Source organism: Manacus vitellinus, unplaced genomic scaffold (genome assembly GCF_001715985.3).
Source record: "Manacus vitellinus isolate BGI_N305 unplaced genomic scaffold, ASM171598v3 scaffold_27_pilon, whole genome shotgun sequence".
NCBI classification, from domain to species: domain Eukaryota; kingdom Metazoa; phylum Chordata; class Aves; order Passeriformes; family Pipridae; genus Manacus; species Manacus vitellinus.
Window position 1 is genome coordinate 10,166,543 of NW_021940039.1, and position 24,932 is coordinate 10,191,474.

Here is a 24,932-nt window from a genome sequence, read left to right on the forward strand (position 1 = left end):
TGTCTTCCCTCTCCAGGCAAAAGAAGCTGGTGCTGATGACACCCTTGACATATCCAGATGTGAACTCTCAGAGGTATGTTCTCTACAGCTTCCAGCATTAAGTCACAGCTCTGATCCTTCTGTCAGATGTGGTGTCATGTCTGTGAGCCTCCAGACAGAACCTGTTACTGGGCCACCTTTTCCTCTGTCTCCTCACCTCTGGCTTTCAGCTGGGGGCTTCTTCCCCATTTTTGGTGGGAGTTTGCCTGTCCTGCCTGATGCTTCAACACCATTTCTGTCCTGGGAGTCCTTTTGGATATGACAGGGTGAGAAGGGCAGAGTGGCCTCATACCCTCCCCCAGCACCTTGATAGGACCCCAGTTTGGGACCTCATGGCCTAATTTTGCTGGTCCTGAGGGAATTTGTTTGCCAGAGGCTGACTGTTTCTAATCTTACAGCTGCACAGTCTGCCACCCATGGTTATTTTTCTGTATCAGTGAAAATCCCAGCTGGTTAAGGATGGAAATCTCACTTCCAGCTTGGCTTCTTTTATGGCAGCCAACTCAGTGAGGAACAGTCTGTGTGCTGTGTGTGGGTGGGCAGTGACAGAGTGCCAGGCACTCACAGCACACACAGCTTTCCCTGCTGGCAGCCAGACCAGAAGCCCCTTTCTATTTCACTTCCAATTTTTATTCATTATCTCATGTTTCTAAAATGTTGATAGCCTTTTGGAAGGGGAGAGCTTTGCCAAGCAAGTTAATGGGTGATGTGCTGCTCTCTGTGGGGAGAGCTCTCCTCTTGGAGAGGAGAACTGTCTGCTCTGCAGTGGGAAATGGCTTTGCTGAGACTTCAGGGTGTTTTGTTCCAAGCTCAGAAGCCAACAGCACCTTGTGTGCAGGTTTGCAGGCTGTGGGACAGTCTGGCAGCCTCTCTGGGTGTAGCAGGGCCAGAGGATCTACCCACCAGCTTCACTCATGGCTGCAGCTGCTCTGAGATCCCCAGCAGCTCCTTTTGGATTGGTACCATAAAACCCTGCCTTGCTGTTTCATTCTGTCCTTTGCTGTTTCAATAAATGAAGTGAAACATCAGTTTTGTCTTAAAATGAACCGTGGACAGGAGTTTGGCTGGTGCTGCTCAGCTGTGCCTGGCACCTCCCTTTTGTCCCTGCCCTCTCCTGCAGAGCCTGGCACATCAGGGACACTCAGTGCTGCCCTGTGCTCCCCTTTCTCTTTCAGCCCAAGAGTGGTTTTGAGGTTGCAGAACCACAGAATGTATTTATGTGATGACTAACTGAACGTTTATCTGAGCTCTTGAGTCATCAGATATTAAATCACGCAAGGCTGGAACTCCTGCCCAAGCCTCAGCCTGTTCTGTGACACTGCTGTGTCATGGAGAGCCATTGGAAGCTTAAATGGAAGTTATCTGGGAAGTACTGGCATGCTGGGCCAAAATCAGGGCCCAGTAATTTCAAGTATCACTTGTGCTTTCACTAAGTTATTCACACTTTACAGGTGGGCACTGCAGAAGTGCTTCAGAGAGAAGTCTGACCTGGCTGTTTTTTAATTGTTTTTAGGTTCCTTATGGGGCCTTTGCCACTTGTAAAGTCTTGCAAAAAAAGGTAATGTTGCAATCAGAAATTGTTAAATAATTCTGTTATTATGCTTGGGTATTACTGTAGTGTTGGAAACGACTGCATGTGATTGTTTTATGTTGCTGCACAAGAAGTTTGCTTGTAATGAATTTGTCCACCTGTGTGATACCACACAGAGAGCAGTTTGGGTCAGGATAATCCTGTCTGTGTTCTCCAGAGCTAACTCCTGGCAGGAAAGGTGGTGGTTGTTCCTGTCTTAGCCTGTCTGATGGTATTTCTCACACAAGGAACAAGGCTCTGGTTTAGATCTCTTGTAAAATGTTTGAACTTTTCTGACAAACCATTTCCTACTTCAATATTTTCTATGATACTGAATAAGATATTGAGCTCTCACCCAGCCTCCACAGTTTAATCTCAGCAAATGTGCTTGTTCTGGACAGCAGTGTCCCTTGTGCTTATGTGCCTTTGGGGTTTTTCCCCCCCAGGTGCTGATTATTCACACAAATAATCTGACATCTTTAGTTCCAAAGTCCTGCAGCCTCCTGAGTCTCATCACTGTGAAGGTAACTGTGATTCTTAACACTTAATCTGCAGCCTGTTTTCTGTGCATTCCAGTGCTTTAAAACACACCAGCCCAAATAAATCCCTTCTGGGTGGAGGGTTTGGCCAAGAATCAGTACCAAGGTGTGAAATCTGCCCTTTCCAGGTAGAGAGACAGCAGTCACTGAGTGGTTTGTGCTCCCAGGACTCATTTTTCTTCTTCCAAATCCCACAGTTCCCCCCTCAGCAGCCTCTCAGGCAGAGCTGAGTGTGTTGTGGGGTAGATCCATCTCTCTCCTGCCCTGATGGATCACTGGGATGTGAAGGAAGCTGGGATGGGTGATGGGGTGTGACAGGGCTGTGTCACAGTACCTGTCATGCAGGTGCTGAGGGCTCTCAGCTCCACCACCCTCTGTGATTCCCCAGGAGGCAGAGTCATTCCAGCAGCTCCTCTCCCCATGGAGGGAGGGAGGACTGCAGGCCTAGTCCTGCCCTCTCTGTGCTGGTGTTGGAGCAGTTCAGCTTCCAGGGAGCAGTTCAGCTCATTGATCCTGCAGAAATTCCTGCTGGCAGGCTGGTTCCCTGGGGTCATTTATCCAGTTGGCTCATCCAGTTTTGTGGAACAGCCCCCTCAGTGTCACTGTCCTCCCTTGAGTTTCCAGAAGACCCCCAGGAATTAAGTGCCCATGTCTCCTGGAAAACTTGAGCTGCTTTTCAAAGCCCCACTGGAAGCAAAGGAATTTTCACTGCTAGATAATGCATGAGCTTCCATTCTGGCACCATGACTTCTGTTCCCAGCCTTGTGTGCTGAAATCATCTCTTCCAGGTTCTAGACCTTCATAACAACCAGCTGACGTCGCTTCCTGCTGATATTGGTCAGCTCACAGCTCTTCAGGTAAAAGATTGGCAGCTGCATCCCAAGTGTGGCTCAGGGCATGTTTTGGGACAGCAGGGATATGGGGTTGCTGCTCTTTGGTTTATAATTAACAACAACTTAAATGATGGTGCCATGTTGTCAGATCTATCTCATCATTGCTGGATCTATCACAGAAACTCGACTGTTGCTGTTGAACTGGCTTGTTGGAGGGAGAGCAGGAAAAGAGCAGGAGAGTAGCAGGAAAAGAGCAGGAGAGGAGCAGGAGAAGAGCAGGAGAAGGATGGGAAAGAGCAAGGGAAAGGCAGGAAAAGAGCAGAAGAGCAGTGGGTTATGTAGTCCCAGGTTGGTGCAAGGCCTGTCAGCCCAGGTGGCTCACACTGCCAAGCAGATGCTCTGAGATGCTCCAAGCAGAGCTCGAGCTTCCAGTCCCACAGATTTCCCAAAATATCCAGGTTTTGCCATTCTCCCTGGTGTGGTTGTGCTGAGGACTCAGAGCAGTGTGTCTCAGTGCACAGTGAGGGTCTCTGTGCTTGGGGAACAGCTTGAAGTTCAGGCCCTGCTCCCCTGTGGGAGCTGGAGTTGGGGAGTGCTGCCCTGGACAGTCCCAGTTCCTGCAGCTGGATTCAGTACCAGATGGTGGTGGTGAATAGGGTCTCACTGCCTTTGGTAGCCTGACAAACCCTGTATCCAGGGTTTGTGAACAATACATTTTTTAACCCATTAAGTGTTGTCTAAAACCAATTTCAGGTTGTCCTGGGGCTGAGAGTAGTCCCAGCAGCATGGGTGTGTAGAAGAGCTGAGACCTGTCTGAAGGATGTCTTGAAAATCTTTTCTGTTAATACCTTAGGTCCTAAACCTTGAAAGGAATCTTTTAAAAAGCCTTCCACAATCTATAGGAGACCTTGCCCAGCTCCAGCTCCTCAATGTGAAAGGTATGGCTCGGGATTCCAGCAGTGCTCTGGGCAAGGCACCAGTTCCTCTCTGGGTCGTGTTGAGCTGCAGTAGCAATTATTCCTTTCAGCCACCACATGTTTTACACTCTGATTGCTGAGGAAGGACACAAGGAATGGTTGAATTCAAATAGTTGGCAAGGCAGGAGGAATCACACAGGCAGAAAATGGCTCAGCCTTGGTCTGTAGGATGTTTTCATCCAGCCTCTTCTCAAAGGAGAGGTGGTTGGGTCATCCCAACCCAATCCCAGCAGCTCAGAGCTCCCTGGGGTTCCTGCATGTAGGCAGAGTTTCAGAGCCCTGGGTGCCTCATTCCTGCAACCAGGAATGTTGGGAGGGCTGGAGACACACGTTTTCCTCCAGGAGAGGGGCCCCCCTTGAGCTGGGAGTGCTGTGTGGGCCCTGCAAGAGGGGTTTGTCCCCCTTTGGATTTCGATTTAGACCAACCTAATCTGCACTCTGTGCAGATTCAGGTGTAAGAAAAGCAGCAGCTTTTGGCAGAAGCCCTTCAGTAGAGCAAGCAGAGCAGTCAGCTGGATAAACTGAATTACAGCTGAGTCCACTAGCACCTGGAGCTGGGTCCTGTGAGCCTGTGCAGCCCACCAGGTTTGCACAGCCCTAGCACAAAGGCCACACCTCTTTTCCAGACTCCTGGGCATTTTCCAGCTATGCTGTGCCATAAATTTGGGAGAAAAAGACTTTGTTACAGGGAGCTGTTGCTGAAACAGGGAGGGAAATGAAGGGTGAGAAACTTGGAAGGGCAGCTCAGGGCATTGCAGCACCTGAGCTCTGAGCCCTGGCTGTGCAGTCCCACACTCAGTCCCCTTCCCCCCACCTCTGGGACTTGCACCAAAGGGGAGAAGACTCCATGTTACAAATACTCTCCTGATAAAGAGCACAGACCCAGCCTGCAGCACGTCCTCAGCTGAGGAGGTCATTTTGGTATGAGCTGGACCTGTGCACTGGGGCTGTGAGCAAGTAGATTTGGATCCCCATTTGCCTTGGTGGGCAGTGGCAGCCTTGTGTGACCCGTGACAACCCCTTTGGGGTCCTTGTGTGACCCATAACAACCCCTTTGGGGTCCTTGTGTGACCCATGACAGCCCTTCTGAGATCCTTGTGTGACCCATGACAGCCCTTTAGGGTCCCTGTGTGACCCATGACAGCTCTTTGGGGTTCCTGTGTGACCCATGGCAGCCCTTTTGGGGTCCCTTTGTGACCCATGACAGCTCTTTTGGGTCCCTGTGTGACCCATGAAAGCCCTTTTGGGTCCCTGTGTGACCCAGGACAGTCCTTTTGGGTCCCTGTGTGACCCAGGACAGCCCCGTCCCTGCAGAAACGAGCCATGTGTGTGGTTATGGTTTGGTGTTGCAGCAGAGGAACCTGCTGGGCCCTGCTTTGGACAGGCCACATGTTCCCAAGTGGGTTTCCCTCTCTCCAGGGAACAAGCTGAAGGAGCTGCCTGGCACGGTGAGTGGCCTGCGGAGCCTGCGCTCCCTGGACGTCAGTGGGAATGTGCTGCAGGAGCTGCCCCGGGTGCTGGCCCACGTCAGGACCCTGCAGGTACCCAAACAGCCCTGCCTGTCTGTCTGTCTGTCCCCTCCCTCCCTTGCTGCTGCCCTCCGGGGGTGCTGCCATGCCATGGCAGAGGGATGGAGAGCCCAGGGAGGTGTCTGGGCAGGGGGTGGGGACTGGCTGTGGGACCCGTGTGTGTCACACGGGGAAAGTCCAACCACCATCAGCAGGAACTGCTGTGAGACCCTGGCATGAGTCAGCTGAGCTGGTCTGGTGAGAACCAAAACACAGCCCAGGCCACCCTCAGTACCAGAGAGAGCTGAGCCATCCCACGGACACAAGGGCAGTGGAGGGAGGGGCTCACTGGGGGCACAGGGGGTCTGGACTTTGCCCCAGCACTCACCAGACAACGAGCAAAGTGAAGCTGTGAAAGTGAAGCTCCCTGAAGAGCTGTGAGAGGACAACAGTCCACTCCTGCAAAGCACCCTAGGATCCTGCAGAGCCTGGACCACAGCAGGAAAGGCACCATAACTACTGCACATTAAACCCCCAGTATTTAAGTGCTAACTGGCCACAGGGTTTAGCCCAGGGAGTTTCTGCCAAACAGGCAAGGTCAAGGATCCACTGGATTTCCGTAATTCAACACCCTTCCCCAAAGAGAGGGGGGCAACACCTCCATGGCAACACCTTTTAACAACGCCCCATGGGGTCTGTGAAGCTGTGCCTTGACACAGGGGTAGCACATGGAAAGCCAGAGCTCGTTGCCTGCAGTGTGGTGGGAGGAGGTCAGAAATCCAGCACACAAAGTGAATGTTTAGGGCCTGGGCAGGAGGCACTGCAGGGAATTGTAACAGACCAGTGCCCAAAACAGCTTTTGTGTTCCCTTCCTGGTCTTCTCTGATCACTTCTTGTTGTAGTTTAATCACAACAAAAGCAATCCCCAGGGAGTGAATCCCTGGATTTTACCTGCCAGGGCTGTCTCTGAGAGCACAAACTGTGCCTGTGCTCAGGCTGACACAGCCACTCCCCACCAGGGCTGACTGGAAATGAGCAGATGGATATTTGGGATGAGGTTCTTGCCTCTGTGCTCTGACAGATCTCTGACTCACTGTCAGCCTCTGTGGGTTTCTGGCTCCCTGGAGTGCACATCCAGAATGGGAAAAGCATCAGGATTTTGATGGATATGTTCCCTTCTGGCTGCCAGACTTGTCAGTACTAAATGGTGCAAGTGTAAGGCAACAGGGCTGACTCAGACACCAGCAGGAGGGGGTGAATAAATACTCCTCTGGCTCACACACAACACTTCACTGCTCTCATGGACAGTCTCTAAGTTGAGGGATCTGTGCAGCTTTGCCCCCTGTGCTTGGTAAAGGAGTTCCTTTCTAGGCCTTCCTGCCATGCCCTTCTCTACAGGAGGCATCATTAGGTCCTTTTGGTGGCCATGGTAGGATGAAACAAGTGGCCCTTCCCCTTATTGTTTATGGGACTCATCTTCTCTCCGTGCCCTTGTGTCACCACCCCTTCCAGGTGTCATCCTGAAGGGCTCCAGCTCTCTGAAATGGGGGAGAAAATGTCTGTGGTTGGTACCTAAACATGAAGTAACCAGCATCTGCAGGAGGGGAATGTTCCACTGAAAGGCCAGCTGAGAAGCTCCCAAAAAAGGGACAGCAGAGCCACCTCTGAAGGATGTCAGATACCCAGGGGGAATTCAATACAACCTCATGTTTATGTCAGGATTTAGGGTAACATGAAGTTATCACTCTGTAAGTGAAATTTGGGGAGCTGCAAGGAGAACTGTAGTTGGACTCTGGCTGGGCCACCAGAATAACCTGGAGCTCTGTGTGTTCTCTTTTGGAGACCCTGACCCTGGATGCCTCTTCCATGACCTACCCATCCCCTGAGATCTGCAGTGCAGGCACAGAGGCCATCCAGCAGTTCCTCTGCAAAGGTGAGCAAGGAGCACCCGTGGGTGGGGTGAGGGTTGGGGGCCCGGGCTGGCTCTGACCAGGTGCTGTGGGGTGTTCAGAGATGGTGTTTGGGAAGGACACAGGTTGTGTGGGCCCTGCCTGGGGTGGTTCCTGGTGCCCTGCACACCTGACAGGCTGCTCAGTGACCTGTCTTTGCTGGCAAACAGCACAACAGGAGTTCTCCCTCGAGCCCTGCCCTCTGCCACACTGAAATGTTCAAACATCAGAGTAGCTGGGTCAGACTGTCTCAGTGACCAAAAGAAGTCAGTGCATTTCCCAGTGGTTTGTTTTTCCTCATTTGGATTTTCTCCAGTGGGAGGATTAGGCATTGTCCACATATCACTGCCTTGGGACAGGCAGAGAGACTCAGTATTCACTCAAGGTCCTTTCTACCCTCATTTTCCAAGAGGAAGGATGTGGGACTGCAGACTGATGGGTTGTTATGAGAGTGATGAAACCTGATGGAAAACTCAAAGGGCAAAGATAATGGACTGTGAGTTTGTAAACACTGTGTTTAATACAGGCAGGGAGGTTTGGTGGAGGTTTTATACAGGGAAAGTGGGTGCTGCATATTGGGATATTCCCTGAAACAACAGGAAAGTTATTTTGGTCTGGGCAGTAACATTTGCAGCCCTGCAGAAGTCACCAGGCCTGTACCTGTGTGCAGGACATGTTTCTCTCTGAGCAGGTCAGCTTTGAACCTTCTCCTGGTGGGACTGGAGTGCCACAGTCCCCTCCCAGAGCTCCTTGTTCATCCTGCCTGAGCTGGAGGAGCTGTGCTGGGTGCTGGTTGGTGTGTGAGGAGAGGAGGCACTGCTGGAAGCAGTCTCACACCCCAGCCAGCCCTGGCCATGCTGCCAAGGAGGTCTTTAAGCACTAAAGGTTCTTATCTTGTGCCTGATACCTTCCAGAGTGTGGAATTGCCTACTACCCTCCCTCCCAGTATCTGCTTCCCGAGCTGGAGGACAATGGAGGAGGATCCTCAGTGGATGGGGTGGACAGGACAGTGCATGAATACCTGCAGGAGGCGAGGGAGTGGCAGGTGAGGCTCCCACTGCGTGTGAATTTGTGTGAGAGGGTTTGGGATTTGTCTCTGTGCTCCATCACTGGTTCTCACAGCACTTGGCACATCATCCCTTTCACTTTAAGACACTCCATTTAACAAAAATATTAGGAGTCTGAAGATATTTATCCACACATAGGAGGTGCTGTATTGCAGAGCTCACAGACTGGGCAAACTTCTGGATTTACAAAATAGAAAACTGAAATTCTGTAGGAATCTCAAGCAGCATTTCCAAAAATCTGCATTTGATATGACAACTCCGGTTCTGCAAGTGATGGATTACTGAGTGCTCAAGATTTATGGTTAAGGCTTCCTGTTTTCCTTCCAAGATTTAGGGTGAAAAAATATACCCTGTTCACAGATAGAAATATCCACAGGCTCCAGGAAACTGGGTGAGGTTAAACAGAATTATCGACTGTGCTGCTAAATGCAGAATGTCTGTACATCTGCATGAGATGTGTCTTTTGGGATCAAGAAGGCATCCAGGCACAGCAGTCTGTGTGTGGGGATGGCTCATCTCCTTCCTGAGCTGGGGGTGGTGTCACCACACTGACTCCTGGAAGACACATCCCAAAGAACTGAATCCATCCCAAAGAACTGAATCCATCCTTGGATGGTGACAATGTGAGTGACATGGACGTGCAGGGTGGTAACACTTGTAATTTTGGGGGGACAGCAAACTGCAGAACCTTGTGATTTCCAGCCAAGTGCTGGACATGTTCCCCTCCCTGGGGAAGGTGAGGCTGGGCCAATAACTGTGGGAACTCTGCTAATTCTGTGCTCTTTGGCAATAACAGAGCCAATGTCTGTCCCTGGAGAAGCCTCAGTGACTGACTTTGGGCTTATGCTCCAGTGCCTGTGGTGGATGTCTTTACTCAGTTAGGGGAAGATGGAATGAGGGTTAATAATACCTGCAGAAAAAGTCCTCTGGGGAATAAATGTCTGCTGATATTGCTTATTTTTCAGAACAAATTCTCGGAGTATGAGAAGAGGAAGGTAAGGATGAATGCCTGCAAATGCTCTCTCTGGGTCTGCTTCTGCTTTCTGTTTTCCATCTCTTTATCTGGTTTCTCAGCCAAAACTGAGTGTTTTGAGATCTGAGTTCTTGCATAAACCCCCAAAGCTGCTCACTTGTCACAGCAGGAGGCAAGTGGGAGCAGGGGGGAATCTGTGCCTGCCTGGTGTGACACACAGAGCTGAGGTGTTGCTGTCCCCCCTGTGAGTGAGCAGCTCCAGCTGAAATCAGGCTGCAGAGCTGGATCCAGGGGCTTTCACACCAGGTGGCTTTTTCTTGCCTTTCTGGGCTGGAAGCTCAGCTGTTTCTCCCATGGGGTGGGCAGATGTGTGTGAGCACAGGCTGCTCAGTACATCCCTGCCCCAAACTCCAGCCCCTCCCTGACTCCCACCCGGTCCCTTTGGCTCACCCTTCCTGCACTCTCCCAGCCTTCCTTGTTTCTGTCCTCCATTCCCCTCACCTGGCTGCATTTTTAGTTGGTTCCTGTTTCCCTGTCCTTCTCTCTTCCCCTGGGCAAGGCTCCCTTTGAAAGAATCAGAAGCTCCTGCCTTGCAGTTCATTGCTGCCTTTGGCTCGAGCAGCTTCCCTCAAACAAGGGAGTCCTGTTCCCATCTGGAACTGAACCCCACCTTCATTTTGGGCTTCCCTCCAGGGGTTTGTATTGGCTGTTTCAGTATCAGTGGATGCCCAGGGACTTCAGCTTCCTGGTGATGAAATGAGTTGTGAGGAATTTGGAGACTCCTAAAGAGAGCAGCAGCTTCTCTGTAATTTTTGGGTTCCTAAGGGGAGAATGTTTCCATTCCCTACTCAAGCCTCCTGTTTGCCATTTGGCTTCCCTTCCTTTTGCTGTGCCTTGGTTGGTGTTTTTGCCAGAGCATGTTCTCACTTGGGAAGGACCAGAGCCAGCAGCCTTCTGATTCCTGCCACTCACCTTTCTCCTTATTCCTCTCAGGAACAAAAGATGCAGGAGAAGCTGGAATTCGAGCGGCGCCTGGACATGGGGCAGAGGGAACACGCCCTGCTGGTCCAGCAGCTCCACAGCCAGAAGGATGAGATGCTGCAGACAGTGAGGGAGGTGGGTCTGCCTGGGAGCCCTGCACAGGACCCCTGTCGTGGGGGGAGTGGAAGGCTTAGACATTTATTAAAGAATTTATTAAAGAAGTCCTGCCCTCGAGTCACAAGGTGCAGAAAGGACTCCCTGGCTTTCTAAACCCCTTCTCAGAGAGGAGCCTGGGGGTGGCTGGATCCAATCTTAGCCTTGGATTATGTCAGTGGTTTGAATTTAAGGAATTAGAGAGGTGTGATTGAACCACTTTTGTTCTGCAGGTTTTATTGATTGGCAAAATGAGAATATGTATATTAAATGAATCATTTAATTATTACAAATGATCAGACAGAAGATCTTAATCAGAATTATTTACTACACAATAAAAACTGTAAAACTACTAGTAGTGCAGTATAAGATAGGACACTGCACTATATTGAAGCAATTATTGAAGCAATTATATTAAAGCTGGCAAAAAGAAATAATTATTAAGTAGAGATTTGATGTAACTCACCCAGATGAACACTTGTGGGGAGATCTCTTTCCCTCAGCCTCGAGGAGTGTCCTTGGGCATCCCCACCAAGAGAGGATCTCCACACACACCCAAGAAGGGTTATGTCAGAAGAACCTGACTGTATGAAGGGGGACTGGGCTTTTATAGCATAAAGTGATTGACTGCTGGTCACAAATTCCCAGGCCAGCTCCCAGCTCATCTGTTAACATCCAACTTCAAAGAGCAGGGTGTGTGTTTGGGGTTTGGTGACCCAGGCTGGTTTTAGCACAATTTAACACCCAAACCAGCACCGTGGCACCACCAGTGACTCACCCCAGAGAGCTGGCACTGCTTGCATTCTCTGATTGCATTTTAGGTCTTATGGGGTTATCCTGCCACAACACCCACTGCTGTCCCTAAACCCCCCCCTTTGTCCCTGTTTGCTCTGGTAGGACCAGCAGAGGCTGGAGGAGGGGCTCACCAAGCACCAGCGCTATCTGGAGGGCGAGCGCCTGAAGCTGCTGCAGCAGCTGAAGCTCACGGAGCAGGGCATTGCCAGCAGGATCCACAAGCTGCTGGAGGACAACCAGAGGTGGGCTCTTGCCCTGCTCACTGTCCCTGGGGGGCTCAGGTGGTTTTGTCCCGTTCTGAGTGGTTCATCTGGCCCTTTCTGAGTGTTTCGGAGCTGATCAGGGTCGATGTCTGGAAAAGGTGCTTTAGATCTTGGAGTGCCAAAGTCCCACTTAAAGCAAGAGGAATTTGCACCTTAAAAAACCGGTTTCACACATGTGTGATGTTGGAATTTTGCAGTGCTGTGGAAGGAATTTGAATTCCTCATGAAAGGTGCAAATGTGAGGTGTTTTAGGGTGCCACTGCCTGTATCTGCTGGATCTCCATATGGCTGGTGCTGATGTGAGGTGCCCAGCCTGCAGAAAACTGCTCTGCTGTGCATGGGACCAAAGTTGTTTTCTCTCAGGCACATGGTGGGATTGTTGGGGCTGTTCTGTGCATGGCCAGGAGTTGGATGGTCCTTGTGAGTCCCTTCCAACTCAGGATATTCTATGACTCTGTGATTCTGCCTTCTGGGGAACCAGGATGTCCCGCTCAGCTTGATGAACACCTCTTGTTTTATCTTTTTTTACAGGCAGAAACAAAGTTCAGACATTCTGAAGTCCTTGGAGAATGAGAGGTGAGTCCCCTTGAAACAAGCTCTTGTAGAAAAGGGACAAGGAGCTGGAAAAAGAGGGTTGGGAGCTTTCTTTCAGCCACCAATCTGAATCCACCCTAAGTAAGGGGAGGTTCTTCTCATACCTGCAGCTGGTTGGAGACAAGACACCTGACTAGATGTGCCTGGTCTTACCCAGTCTGTCAAACCCAATGACATGGTGATTTTACCTCTTTTTCATCTCTGAATGGTCCTAGATGAGGAGTTTGGGAACAAAACCCTGTATTCCAATGTCAAGGGCTAACAGAGATCCTACATCTGTTGGAAAGCAAGGCAGTTATGAGGATGGTCCAGTAATGTGTCCAGGCTGGGAGGAATGGAATCATGGAATCCCTGACTGATTTGGGTTGGAAGGGACCTTAAAGCTCATCTTGTTTCAATCCCCTGCCATGGGCAGGGACACCTTCCACTAGACCAGGTTGCCACTCAGCCAACACTCTGAGCCAACTCTGCCACCCAAAGTGATTGTCCCCAGCTCTGCCCTGCCTGGAGCTGCCCCCTCCCTGCAGCCAACTGTGCTGGGCCCAGTGACCTGGATGAAAACCACCCAGTGTGTGTGTCAGATTGCTCTCCAACCACACCAGCTCCTGACCTCTGTGTGTGTTTGTGTGCTGGGACAAGGATGGGGTGGTGAGGAGGGAGGCCAGGCAGTGGCACTGCTCACTTGGGCCAGCTGGGAAGGGCTCATCCTGCCTCAGGAGAAAGGAAAGCCAAGGACTGGCACTGTGTTTGGGGAGAGTGTGTGCATGCTGTGTGGATGTTCTGTCTTTCAGAAAGACCAGCTCTCTTGTCTAAAGCCATTGTCCCCATGGTTTTGAGCAAAATTTATGTTGTCTCCCATAAACTCAGAGGTTCCTCACCAAAAAATCACCCAGGCTTTGGTGTCCCTGCTAAGCCCAGCTTCCCTGAGCTGGTGGCAGGGCAAACCTGCCCAGCCTGGAGGCTCTGAGCTGGGTGGGTGGGGGAGAAGGGCTTGTCAGAAGGAGTGGCTGAACTGTTGCTGTTTGTTGGGCAGGATTAGGATGGAGCAGCTGATGGCAATAACCCAGGAGGAGACGGAGCAGCTGCGCAGACGGGAAGTGGCCTGTGAGTCCTGACAAGTCTTTGGGGTGGTGAAGTGAAGGCTCTGGAGCACCAGGAGCAGCTGAGGGAGCTGGGGGGGCTCAGCCTGGAGAAAAGGAGGCTCAGAGGGGACCTTCTTGCTTTCTACAACTCCCTGACAGGAGGGGGGAGCCGGGGGCGGGTGGGGCTCTGCTCCCAGGGAACAAGGGACAGGATGAGAGGAAACGGCCTCAAGTTGCACCAGGGGAGGTTTAGGTTGGATATTAGGAACTTTTTTTTTCATGGAAAAGGTTGTCCAGCATTGGCACAGGCTGTGCAGGGCAGTGGTGGAGTCACCATCCCTGGAGGTGTTCAGAAAACATGTGGATGCAGCACTTGAGGACATGGATTAGTGCTGGACATGGTGGTGATGCTGATGGTTGGACTTGAGGATCTTAATGGTCATTTCCAACCTTAACAATTTTGTGATTCTGTGGAAGGCCTGGTTCCTCTGGAGAAGCACTGGATGGGTGACACCCACCTGGGAGATGTTCTGGCACACACACATTGTGCTGTCACACACTCATTCTGATGTGGTCCTCGGTGCAATGGGGCAGAGCTGACCCATGGCTTCCACCTGCAGCTCACTGCTGGTTCTCCTGGAGGTACAAGCCATGCTCACTGTAGCCACAGCCTGTCACCGGAGGAGCTGGTGAGACTGGATTTAACACACAAAGTGCTTCTTATTGCAGAGGTGCCCAACAGATGTGAACCCACCAGGTTCGTGTCTGGGGAACAAGAATGGTGCTGAGGAGCCTTTTCTGCTCATGCTGACCATGAACAGGGTGCAAGGGAAAAGGGGCACCCCAAGGATGGGTGACTGGCAGTGGCACAGCAGAGCTACAACCCAACTACTCCCTTCTCTCTGTGAGCAGGGACAGCACCCAGGGAATGGCTGGAGCTGTGTCAGGGCAGGCTCAGGTTGGATCTCAGGGAAAAAGGTTCTTCCCCCAGAGGGTGGTTGGCACTGACCAGGCTCCCCAGGGCAGTGGGCACAGCCCCAAGGCTGCCAGAGCTCCAGGAGGGTTTGGACAGCGCTCTGAGGGACAGAGTGGGATTGTTGGGGTGTCTGTGCAGGGCCAGGGGTTGGACTGGATGATCCTTGGGTGTCCCTTCCTACTTCCCAGGAGATTCTGTGATTCTGTGATCTGAGGGTTGGGAGGCAGTGACTGGGCTCCACTGAGCTCTGAAGAGATGCAAGCAGAGGCAGAGTGGAGTTCCCTCAGCTAATTTCACAATAAATAGCCACGATTCTTGCAGCTGGATGGGTCTGCTCTGAGGTGAATGAAACAGGAGCAGCAAGAGCAGGTTGCAATGAGAGGGGCTCTGTTAATTGGCAGTGAGTGCCCATCCTGTACACCCACCCCAGGCAGGCACTGACAGCCCTTCTGTCCCCAGCTGCCATGCAGCAAATGCTGGCTGAGACCTACAAGAACAAGCTCCTCCAAGTGACCTACGAGTCTCGTCGGCAAGACCTCGTCAGCCAGGCCTGCTCCAGGTACAGGGGTGGCTGGGGCTGGGGGTGCTCTTCTTAAGGCTCTTTCCCATATATACCCCAGGAGCTCCTGGAGCCTCTGGAATGTGTCAGGACAGGTGGAAGAGCATGTGATAATACAGTTAAACACACTGTCAGACTCACCTAAATGAACCCCCTTCCAGTGACAGGAATGTGCACGTTCATCACACTTTGGGTGAACTGCCACTCTCTACACTGTGTATTTTGTTTTCTACATTCTGCTAAATATGGAGGGTGGAATTAGACAAGTCATCTTCCTGTTTTGAGAGGCAGTTCAGTGCCAAACTGCAGCTCAGAGCTCCTTTGCTCACCTCCCAGGCTGCCTCAAGGCTGCTGTGTGTATCCATGTAGGACTTGTGCTGCTGTAGGTACTGAGAGCATTCCCTCTGTTTACAACGAGGTGAGAAATTTAATCTGGCAGCATCTGGCATTGAACAGAAACAACCTTGTGAGCCTGTGACCTGCCCCCCAGGGCCTGTGTGGGTGCAGGGAAGGAGGTGTTAAATCTGTGGCCTTCAGCTATGCAGTCCTTACATTCAGTAACACATTCTCCACCTGCACTCCCCATTGCCTGCTTTTCCTCTGGTTTGCCCCAAGAGTCCCAGGCCCAGCATTAACTCCATCTCCTTGCAGCCTAGCTGAGATGGATCAGAAGTTCCAGCAAATCCTGGATTGGCAACAGCTGGATCAGAACAAAGCTGTCAGTCAGATCCTGCAGCAGGTAGGGAAGGGAGCAAACTGCTCATGAGGGAATGATGGGAAGCAACTGCATGTGAAAGCAGCATCCACAGTGGGTCACAGGAGCAGCAGTGGCTGGGCTGCATGAAAAGTTATTTTATTTAAGCCTTCATGCTAAACTTTAAGAATCTCTGGTGTCCTAACAAATTCACGTGGGCGGCTGAAGGAAAAATGGTTTTATTTTTTAACTGGGCAGCAAATTTTTAGAAAAAACAGAAGCACAGACCACGGGAAACAAAATTGTTCTGATGATTGATAGAGAGGATTTTGAGACAGAAGTCCTGTCTTTTGGCTGGTTTCCTGGGTGGTCTGGGACAAGCTGCCCACAGGAAGCATTTCCAAAGCTCAGTTTTCAGAAGTGCTGGGCAGCCTTGGCAACCCTGTGGCACAGCCTGGGGGCTCAGTGCTGCTGAAGGGGGGAGGTGGGGGTCATACAGAGCATTCCAGATGTGTGTTTGAAGAACATGAACATTTCTCTGTGTGTCTGTAAGGTGGGTTTTACCTGTTGGGACTCTGGGCTCTCAGTCATGGTCACAGGACACTTGCCCAGAGCAAGCACTGCTTGCCCAAGCACCTGAGTCCCTGGCAGGCAGCAGTTTCTGAGCCCGTTAGCAACTGCATGAACCACCTCACTGAGCAGGATTTTGCCTGTCCTGTAGATTGAGATGCAGAAAGCTGCCTTTGAAGCTCTCCAGGTGAAGAAGGATCTTATGCACAGGCAGATCAGGAACCAGGTGAGTCAGCAACAGAGGAAAGAGCAACCAGATCCTCAGCTGTTCAGTGAGACCCTCGTGAGGAAGAGCAAAGTGCTGTGAGCACAGAGCAGGGTCTGCAGGACATGAAGGGCTCTGGTGTTGCTGAGAGCTCTGGAGTGGAGAGTTGGGCAGTGTTGGTTTAACTCCAGTCTCCCAGCTCTGAGGGAGGGAGTGTCAAAGCAGGTTTTAGATTCCTGGAGGTGGTGGCATTGCCATTGCTGCAGTCAGTCACCTCAGCACTGGTGGGTGAAGCCCTGGAGAGCTGTCACTAGAGGACAGACCTGCACTGGCTCTGGGGGGTGATCTGCAATTGCAACTATGATTTCTTTTGGGCTGTGTGCTTGGCAGGGCTGCTGTTTGCACATGAGTCCACTGCATCTCCATCCAGCACATCAGAACTGCTCCTTGGGCCATAAGTTCACCTTTTCTTTCCCATTCTCAGCCTGTTTGTGAGCTCCATTCTGCAGAATGTGCAATGCTATAGTTGGGGGTAAGAGCAGGAGCTGGTGGAGAAATTAGCACTGGATGATGCAGGAAGGTGGGAAGGTAGCAGTGGATGATGCAGGAAGGTGGGTTGCTGGTTTCTGACACAGTGCTCCAGAATCTTCCCTCTCCTCATCAGACACTAGCAGAGAAGTCTCAAGTCAAGATTTGGTGGATAATCTTAACAGCTTGGATATTTTTAGTCACCCAGTGACCAGTCTCTGCTGGAAGCCCCTGAACTGTGCACAGACCACCCAGGAGACGAGTGAAAACTCTCCATCCTCACCTGAGCTCACCCACAAGAGCCCTTCAGTTTGATCCCACTTGCTCTGTAGACAGAAGAGATTTGTTCCTTGATAGCAAGGAACCTTTCACCCTTGGAGCCAGCCCACCCTGGAGGTGGTGCAGGGGCAGGGAAGGGGCAGAGCCCCAGGGCCAGGGAGCTCCGTGGTCGGTGACAGGTGTTGGTGGCCTGGGGACAGTCGATGGCCTGGCAGGTGGGTGAGCTGGGCTCTCATCTTGGCTTTGCTCTGGGATCTTGGGCAACTCACTGCAACTCACTCCACCTCTCTGTGTCCCAATTGTCCCTCCTGGAAGAGCAGGTATCATTATGGGATTGCTGGAGCATCTGGAACCAGGGCCTTGCCCCAGGAATCTGCAGTTTGAGCTTTGGTGCTGGCAGGGCTCTGGCTCTGCCTTCCAGAGTGGCTGCAAAGGTTTGGGTGCACAAACTGGTTCTAGACTTGAACAGAAGGTGTTTAGAGTAGAGAGACAATTAGAGAGTGGGGGACACAGTTCCTCAGGCAGAGTGACCCTGAGCACACACATCACCGAGGGGCATGAGCAGCTCCCCCCAGCCTCTGCAGTGCCACCCCTGCCAGGGCACCAGTCAGACCTCATTTTGAAAGAGCATAAATTAAAGTAATTTCCAATGTCAGTAAAAAATGTTTCATCTTCTGTTTAGATTAAATTAATAGAAACAGAGTTATTGCAGCTGACACAGCTGGAGTTAAAGAGGCAAGAACTGGACACAGAGACGCTGCAGGTACGTGGGGCTCTGGGGCTGCCCCCCACCCTCTGCTCTGGGATTGCCACAGCTCCACTGCTTCCTTTGCTCCTTGCAGCTTCCAGGTGGTTTTGTGCTTAGTCAGAAGGTACTTCCCCCCAGGATACCACCAACCCCTCTTTGTGCTTCTGCTCCCAAACATCCCAGTGCTTTTCCAGGGGAGAGACAGAGGAGCCCTGACTGGGATGGGCAGTTCCCAGTGTGCTGGGTGGGGAAGGAGTTTGTGATCCAGTTGTTGGCTGTCCCCAGAACACCTGCCTGCTGTGCATCACATCTTCTTACATTGTGCTGTGTTTTGGTTTTAAATACCTGCCAGTGATGGCTCCAGCTCCCCCCTTCATTCCTAAGCCTTTTCTCCTGGGCTCTGCCCACCATCCCACCATTTGATGGGCTGCCTCCATCAGCAGTCACACACTGAGCAATGTCAGGTTTAGCTTAAGCAGCTTGGCTTTAAATTTTGCTACGATGCCTTTGCATCACTTGTTTTCTTCTGTGTGCCCTGTGCCAGGTCAGGTCACCTGTTCAGTCAGCCCCAAGTCAGTACCAAGGCCATGTCCTTTCCCAGAGCAGGGCACACAGCATGAGAAGTGCTGACCCGAGGCAGGATTGCCCCTGAGCCTGGTGCTGGGCCCTTCAGGGGTAAGATTTGTGCTGCCTGACCTCACACAGCTCCTCTGTGGTGTTGGGGGGCACAGGGTGAAGGACCACCCAGAGTTCATGCAGGGCAGACCAGGGAGGCCCAGGCAGGTGTAATTCAGGTGACACCAGGGTTGTGTGACTGGTGAACACAGGAGCTGCAGGAAACAGCTCTGCCCAGGTACCCACCTGCAGCTTCAGCACTGGGAGCCAAGAACTGAGGCAGGGACACCTGGATGTCTCCAGATCCCCCTGCCCTTGGTGGTCTGCAGCCAAAGGGGCCCTGCTGGGGTTGATCCCCCAGGGCACGGGCAGTGCCCAGAAGTGCTTTGGCAGAAGCTTTTCTGCAGCCAGGTGCAGAACCAGGTGCTTCACCCCGGGATAAGGTGCTTTAGTAATGACCTTGATAGATGTTTGGGAAGAACAGAGACATCCTGGGGAAGGGCTGGCACAGGTCTGTGGGAGGATCCCGTGAGCAGGGAGGGCACCCCAAGGCTGCAGGGACTGGAACAGCTCCCAGTGGTCACCAGTTGTCCCTCTCCCTTCTGTGGAGGTCCTGATGCCTCCTGCCCCCATCAGGGCAAAGTGTTTCTGGTCACCTGGTGGTGGGTTTGGCCTGTGACAGGTAGGTGTTCCTCTGTCCAACAGGATCTCGTCCCTGTGCAGGGTCCAGGTGCTGATCCCAGCTGGACAGGGCTTGGAGCAACCTGGGCTAGTGGAAGGTGTCCCTGCCCATGGCAGGGGTGGAACGAATGAGCTTTAAGGTCCCTTCCAACCAAACCATTCCAGGATTCTATGATCCATGAAGGTTTCCCCAAACTTCAGTTTCTATCCTTGTCCCTCTGTCCATGGACATCTGAGTCCTTGTGGCTGATGAGCACTGGGAATGATCCTCCTGGCAGGTGTGAGTGAGCTGGGACTGAGCCATGCAGAGGTGCCCCATGGCTGGACATTCCCAAGCCCACCAACCTCTCCATTGCCAGGGTGTGGCTCCAGGGATGCCTGACCTGGCCCTGGGACCTGTTGGTGCTTGGGGTGAGACCCCAGGGAAAGGAAGCTCCCCAAAGGCATGGGGAGGTTCCCACCTTACCTGTCCTTACCTGCAGGCTTCTAGACCTACTTTCAGGTGGTCTTTCTCAGACCAGGACAGGTTGGACTGGGCTGGGAGCAACCTGGTCTGGTGGAAGGTGTCCCTGCCCATGGCAGGGGGTGGAATGAATGAGCTTTAAGGTCCTTTCCAACACAAACCAGTCTGGGATTCCATGATTCCAGACAGTGGGACCATGAACACTTGCAGTGCCTTTGGCTGAACTTCTGATGGAGTGATTTGGAGTTGCTGCAGCTGCTGTGGGCTGGGGTGCCCAGGTTGTGCTGGGGGTGGCACTGCCAGGTACAGGGTAGTGCAGGACTGAAGGGAAGGGGCTCAGCTCAGCTCTGCTGTGCCAGCTGCTGGGAGAGGATCCAGGCTGTGGAGCACAGGGATTCCACACCCACAGTGCCTGGTTTGGGTCTGGTAAGTGCTGTGCTGGGCAGGGGCAGGGTGGCAGCCCCGTGGTGGGACATGTGGGTGCCAGAGCCCTCCCGTTGCAGGAGGCGGTGGCGGAGCAGCGCCAGGCACTCGGCTGCCTGCTGGAACAGCTGCTCAAGGAGAAGAAGCAGAGGGAGGAAGAACTGCAACAAATCCTGGTAATGAAGCCCCTCCTTAGGTGCTGTAGATGGGGAGGTGTTTGGGTTGGCTGCAGGAAGAGTCCCCGGGTCAGTGTGGGAGTAAAGGGGAGCAGAGCGGGGTGGGAATAAAGAGGAGCAGAGCAGGGCTCTGTGGGCTGTGTCCAGATCCAGAGGCCAATTCAGTTCCAGAAAGTTCTAATGTGAGTTCTGGGGGGCACAGCACCACTCCCTGGTGCAGCATGAGGCACCATTATCATCAGTGTCCCCTGTCAGGAAAGGCTGCTGTCAGGGGGATGAGCACAATCCCACAAGGGCCCTCCCTGCCTGTGTTCCTGCAATCCTGCAGACACCAGGCTCTCCTGAGCTTTGGGAGCCCAATGTCTGGGGCAAAGGGAGTGGGGGGATGCACGTTTGGACTGGCTGGGGGGGATCAAAGTGGGACCAGCCTGCAAAGGCCAGAAGTGCCCATTTCCCCTCACAGGGCTCTGGCTGGGCCCTGCACAGCCCAGGCCGTGGGTTCCCCTCCTGCACATCCAGCTCCAGCTTCCCTAAACCCCTCTGACCGTGTTCCCTCGGGCTGTTGAATGAATGAATTTGTTTTTCAGCTGGAAATGGAGGCAAAGAGTGAAACCAAGCAGGAGAACTACTGGCTGATCCAGTACCAGCGCCTGCTGAACCAGAAACCCCTCTCCCTGAAACTCCAGGTGCTGCTGCTGTCACTGCTCCCACTGTGGTTGTGCTCTCTCTGAATTGAGGGGGGAGCAAGGGCAGCCCCTGAGCCCACTGTCCCCCTGGGAGCAGAGCCCAGACCCCTCACACAGCCCTCGAGCTGCCCATGGGGCTCTGAGCTCCCTCATTCCTGCCCGTGGAGGGGATGGGGCTGTACAGAGCTCTGTACAGAGCCAACAGCTCAGTGTTCCCAGCAGGAGCTGCTGTCCCACCCTCAAACTGCTGGCCAGCAGCAGAGGATTCTGAGTAGCCTCCAGGCAGGGCTTCTCATTCCAGCTGAACACCCAAATGGTTCTACTTGGCTCCCCAAATTTCCCTGCAGATCCATCTGCATGTGGCTACTCCTGCCCTTACAGCCTGAGCCAGGACTTTGTACTGGTAAACACCCCCAGGGTGGGCACAGGGAGATGGATCTGAGCTCTGCCCATGCAGAGCTGGCAAAGCAGGTGCTGCCAGAGTGGTGCTTTGGTTCATGAGGGGAGACTCACCATGGTCTGCAACTTCCTCAGGAGGGGCAGCTCCGAGCTCTGCTCCCTGTGAGCAGTGACAGGACCTGAGGGAATGGCTGGAGCTGTGCCAGGGCAGGGTCAGGTTGGATCTCAGGAAAAGGTTCTTCCCCCAGAGGGTGGTTGGCACTGCCCAGGCTCCCCAGGGCAGTGGGCACAGCCTCAAGGCTGCCAGAGCTCCAGGAGTGTTTGGACAATGCTCTGAGGGCCAGGGTGGGATTGTTGGGGTGTCTGTGCAGGGCCAGGGGTTGGACTGGATGATCCTTGGGGTCCCTTCCAGCTCAGGGTGTTCTGTGACTCCCAGACTGCAGCGTTTTGAACTGTGCTCATGAAACCCCTGGGGCTGGAGCTGCTCCAGCTGTTGGGCTTTCAGGCTCTCATGTACTGGGGATGCAGAATGCCTGGAGCAGGGCAGGGATGAGCACACTGCTGCCTGGCCTCAGGGGCACGCTGTGTTTTGCAGGAGCAGGGTCTGGAGCAGCAGCTGGTGGCCCTGCTGCTGGAGCTCTGTGCTGAGCAGTACCTGCCCGTGTTCGCCCACCACCGCCTGTCCTTGGAGGCTCTTGGCACCATGACTGCCAGTGACCTGGAAAAGGTATGAGCCAGCAGATCCACAGTGTGGCACAACAACAACAACACCACCACAGAGTGCCCCTGCCCTTGCCTGCAGCCCCCTGTGCCCAGCAGGGCTGGCAGGAAAAGGGTTGGTGCTCTGGGGTGTCACCTCCCAGCAGGGCGAGCTGCCCCCACTGCTCTGGGCCTGGCCCTGTGAGCAGTGGCTGTCCCAGGGACTTGCAGGGTGAGCTGCAGCCTGGCTGCATCTTCAGACATCCTTCAGATGCTCTTTAAGTAGAAATGGCACCGGGGAATTCCCTTGTCTGGCTTTGGTGCCTGGTGGAGGGGTTTCTTTTGCGTGGCTGGGTCTTGTCAGCAAGGCCCCAGAGTCTGCAGTGTCCCCTTAGGGCCATCAGCCCCTGTCCCCTGTGGAGTTAACAGCCTGCTCTTGCCCCACAGCTCGGTGTGGTGGAGGCTGGCCTGCAGCGTGCCATCCTCAAGAGGGCTCAGGAGATCCTGGCTGTGGCCAAGACCATCCCAGGTACCCCCAGTTCTCTTCTCCCTGTGTTTGACATGTTTTACACTCACAGCAGGTACCTGAGATGTCTGTGGGTCAGATGGCAGTGGAGCTGTGCAGGGCTGCTCTGTGAGGAGGGGGCAGGAAGGGCTGTGCTGTCGAGCTGGTCCCTCTGAGTTCCCGATTTCTTGGACCCCTGTGCTTGCAGCCCTCCCCACGTGTGCTGGGTGGGCATGGGCAGCTCTCCAGGTGCTCAGACCTCCTGTTTGTGGTTGCAGAGCTGCAGAGGGGGGTGGACACCGAGGTCCCTGCAGCCCCAGAGCCCAGTGCTCCCCCGGAGGAGCCCCCGAGCCCCGAGGGCCCCACGGCCCCACCCCTGCAGTGGGAGGAGAGGAAGTCGGAGTGCGTTGTGTGCATGGAGCAGGAGGTGAGACCCTGGGACACAGCTGGGGCTGGAGCAGGGGTGGGGTGAGGGCAGCACCCAGCACCTCCCCTGGCTCTGTGTGCCCAGGGCAATGCCTGGGTGCTCATCCCTCCAGCTCCCGGGCACTGCAGCAGGGAGGGAGGGAGAGAGGACAGAGCACTCTCTGTGCAGGCTTGGGCAGGACCTCGCTGAGCTCCTGTGCTGTCTGTCCATCCAGCGGCTGTGGGAAGTGTTCATGGGGCTGGTCATTCCACCCCTGCCCCGTGTCCTTCCCCGTGTCCTGTGACCCCACTCGGCACAGCCCGGGGCTGAGCTGGGCTCTGGGGCTCTGCCTCCCACTCTGACACCGGGGCCATCCCCAGCTCCCTGGGCTGGGATGGGTGTTAGGGGCCAGCAGCCCTCTCCATGTCCTCTCCTGCATCTCTTCCCGCAGCCCCAGATGATTTTCCTGCCCTGCGGCCACGTCTGCTGCTGCCAGAGCTGCTGCGAGCGGCTGCTCTCGTGTCCCCTGTGCCGCCGGGACATCGCTCAGCGCGTCCGCATCTTCCACAGCGGGTAGGCTGGGCCGGGAGCGCCTTCCCGGGGTGATCCCCCCGCTGCTCCGTGCCAGTGTCACACAGCCCCTGCCCAGCATGCCCAGCACTGCCCTCCCCGTGCTCCAGGAGTCTGAGCATCCTCCGTGTTCCCCGATGGCTTCTCAGCATCCACCTCGGGCTCCTTTGGATGAATCCCCTCCTCCTCCTGCCTGCCCGGGAGCGCTGGGGGATGGAACTGGGTGCCCCTCCTCTCTGGCAGAGGGATTTGCCTTCAGAAAGGCCCCTGGCTCAGCAGAGACACCGTCAGTGTTTCCTGGAGGTGGGGAATCTCCCGTGGGAGGACTCTGTCGGGCCGTGCTGTGTGCTGGGTGCTGACAGTGCCTTGTACCTCTGCCATGCCAAAGGTTCTGCTCTGGAGACCCCCAGGAACATGTCTGGGGCTGCAGCCACAGCTCCCTGACCCCTAGTCCCTGTGCAAGGGGAGAGTCTGGAACAGCCCCAAGACCAGAGGGACCTGCTCTGGCCAGAGGGGCCCAGGGGGGCCCCTCATCCAAAAATCATGTTGGAGCAGAAAGTGTCTCTGTCACCTGACAGCACTGATCCAGTGGTGAGCAGGGGGCTGGGGCTGCTCCCAGCACAGATCCACGTTTCCTCTGTGCACGGGGGTGGGGGGAGTTCTCCATCACCCTCAGCAGGCACTGATCCCCCTCTGTGCATCTGCTCCTGACCCTGAAGTATAAAAATGCTGCCACCATTCCAGTCCCACCTCAGCCCTTCCCCCAGAGCAGCCATTAAACTGCAGCTGGTTTCTGCTGGTGGGTGTTTGCTGCCTTTTTCCTTCTGGAGGGGGGGATGGCTGAAATCCAGGGGCTGTGGAATACGGGTGAAGCTGCCACGTGCTCAGCTGTCCAGGTGTCACCCTCCTCCTCTCTGTGTCAGACTGGGAGGATCTTGGACTTCTCCAAGGGAGTTTCTCACTGCAGAGCTGCCCCGGGGAGGTCCAGGCACTGGGAGACCTTGGACCCTGTGCTGGGGTCACCTCATGTGTGTGGCCTCGTGGAGGTGGTGGGTGGGCAGTGCCCAGCACTGTGTGTTCTGTGCTGTCCTGGGGACGTGCCACAGCAGCAGGGCTGGATCTGTGTGGCCCTGGCTGAGCCCCTCGGGGACATCCTGGGGACATTTCCAGCCTCTGTCTTGAGGTTGAGCTGTGGCTGCACATCCAGGGGGCCGGGCCAGGGGACACAGCGGGAGCAGCTGGTGCTTGGGGTGCAGGAGGGGAGCATTGGGGTGCTCGAATGAGGGCAGGAGGGGGTTAGGAGGGGACCACCCACCCACATTCCTCCCATGCCCCCTCGCCTGGCCGTGTGTGGGCAGAGGGGTGCTCAGCATTCCCGGGATCGGGGAGGGGGAAGGAGTCAGACTGGCCCAGGAATGAGACACGGC

The 24,932-nt window shown here is 54.0% G+C and overlaps 1 protein-coding gene across 4 annotated transcripts in view; it reads left to right on the top strand.

Moving 5' to 3' along the window:
* The window catches only part of LRSAM1 (leucine rich repeat and sterile alpha motif containing 1), a 26,065-nt gene extending 1,755 nt beyond the window's left edge, over positions 1 to 24,310 (top strand). Inside the window, exons 2-24 of one of the 4 annotated variants that reach the window (XM_018074388.2) lie at positions 17 to 73; positions 1,553 to 1,597; positions 2,056 to 2,133; positions 2,937 to 3,005; positions 3,835 to 3,919; positions 5,378 to 5,499; positions 7,309 to 7,399; positions 8,330 to 8,460; positions 9,448 to 9,477; positions 10,449 to 10,571; positions 11,487 to 11,626; positions 12,179 to 12,223; positions 13,275 to 13,345; positions 14,759 to 14,858; positions 15,510 to 15,597; positions 16,274 to 16,348; positions 17,817 to 17,897; positions 20,145 to 20,240; positions 20,828 to 20,926; positions 21,921 to 22,052; positions 22,472 to 22,553; positions 22,808 to 22,956; positions 23,387 to 24,310. In XM_018074388.2, coding sequence (XP_017929877.1) covers positions 17 to 73; positions 1,553 to 1,597; positions 2,056 to 2,133; positions 2,937 to 3,005; positions 3,835 to 3,919; positions 5,378 to 5,499; positions 7,309 to 7,399; positions 8,330 to 8,460; positions 9,448 to 9,477; positions 10,449 to 10,571; positions 11,487 to 11,626; positions 12,179 to 12,223; positions 13,275 to 13,345; positions 14,759 to 14,858; positions 15,510 to 15,597; positions 16,274 to 16,348; positions 17,817 to 17,897; positions 20,145 to 20,240; positions 20,828 to 20,926; positions 21,921 to 22,052; positions 22,472 to 22,553; positions 22,808 to 22,956; positions 23,387 to 23,512 — 2,115 coding nt within the window. In that variant the 3' untranslated portion in view covers positions 23,513 to 24,310. The remainder of the gene's footprint in view (positions 1 to 16; positions 74 to 1,552; positions 1,598 to 2,055; positions 2,134 to 2,936; positions 3,006 to 3,834; positions 3,920 to 5,377; positions 5,500 to 7,308; positions 7,400 to 8,329; positions 8,461 to 9,447; positions 9,478 to 10,448; positions 10,572 to 11,486; positions 11,627 to 12,178; positions 12,224 to 13,274; positions 13,346 to 14,758; positions 14,859 to 15,509; positions 15,598 to 16,273; positions 16,349 to 17,816; positions 17,898 to 20,144; positions 20,241 to 20,827; positions 20,927 to 21,920; positions 22,053 to 22,471; positions 22,554 to 22,807; positions 22,957 to 23,386) is intronic. The other 3 variants (XM_018074389.2, XM_018074391.2, XM_018074390.2) reach the window with 3 other exon arrangements.
* The last annotated feature ends 622 nt before the right edge of the window (positions 24,311 to 24,932 follow it).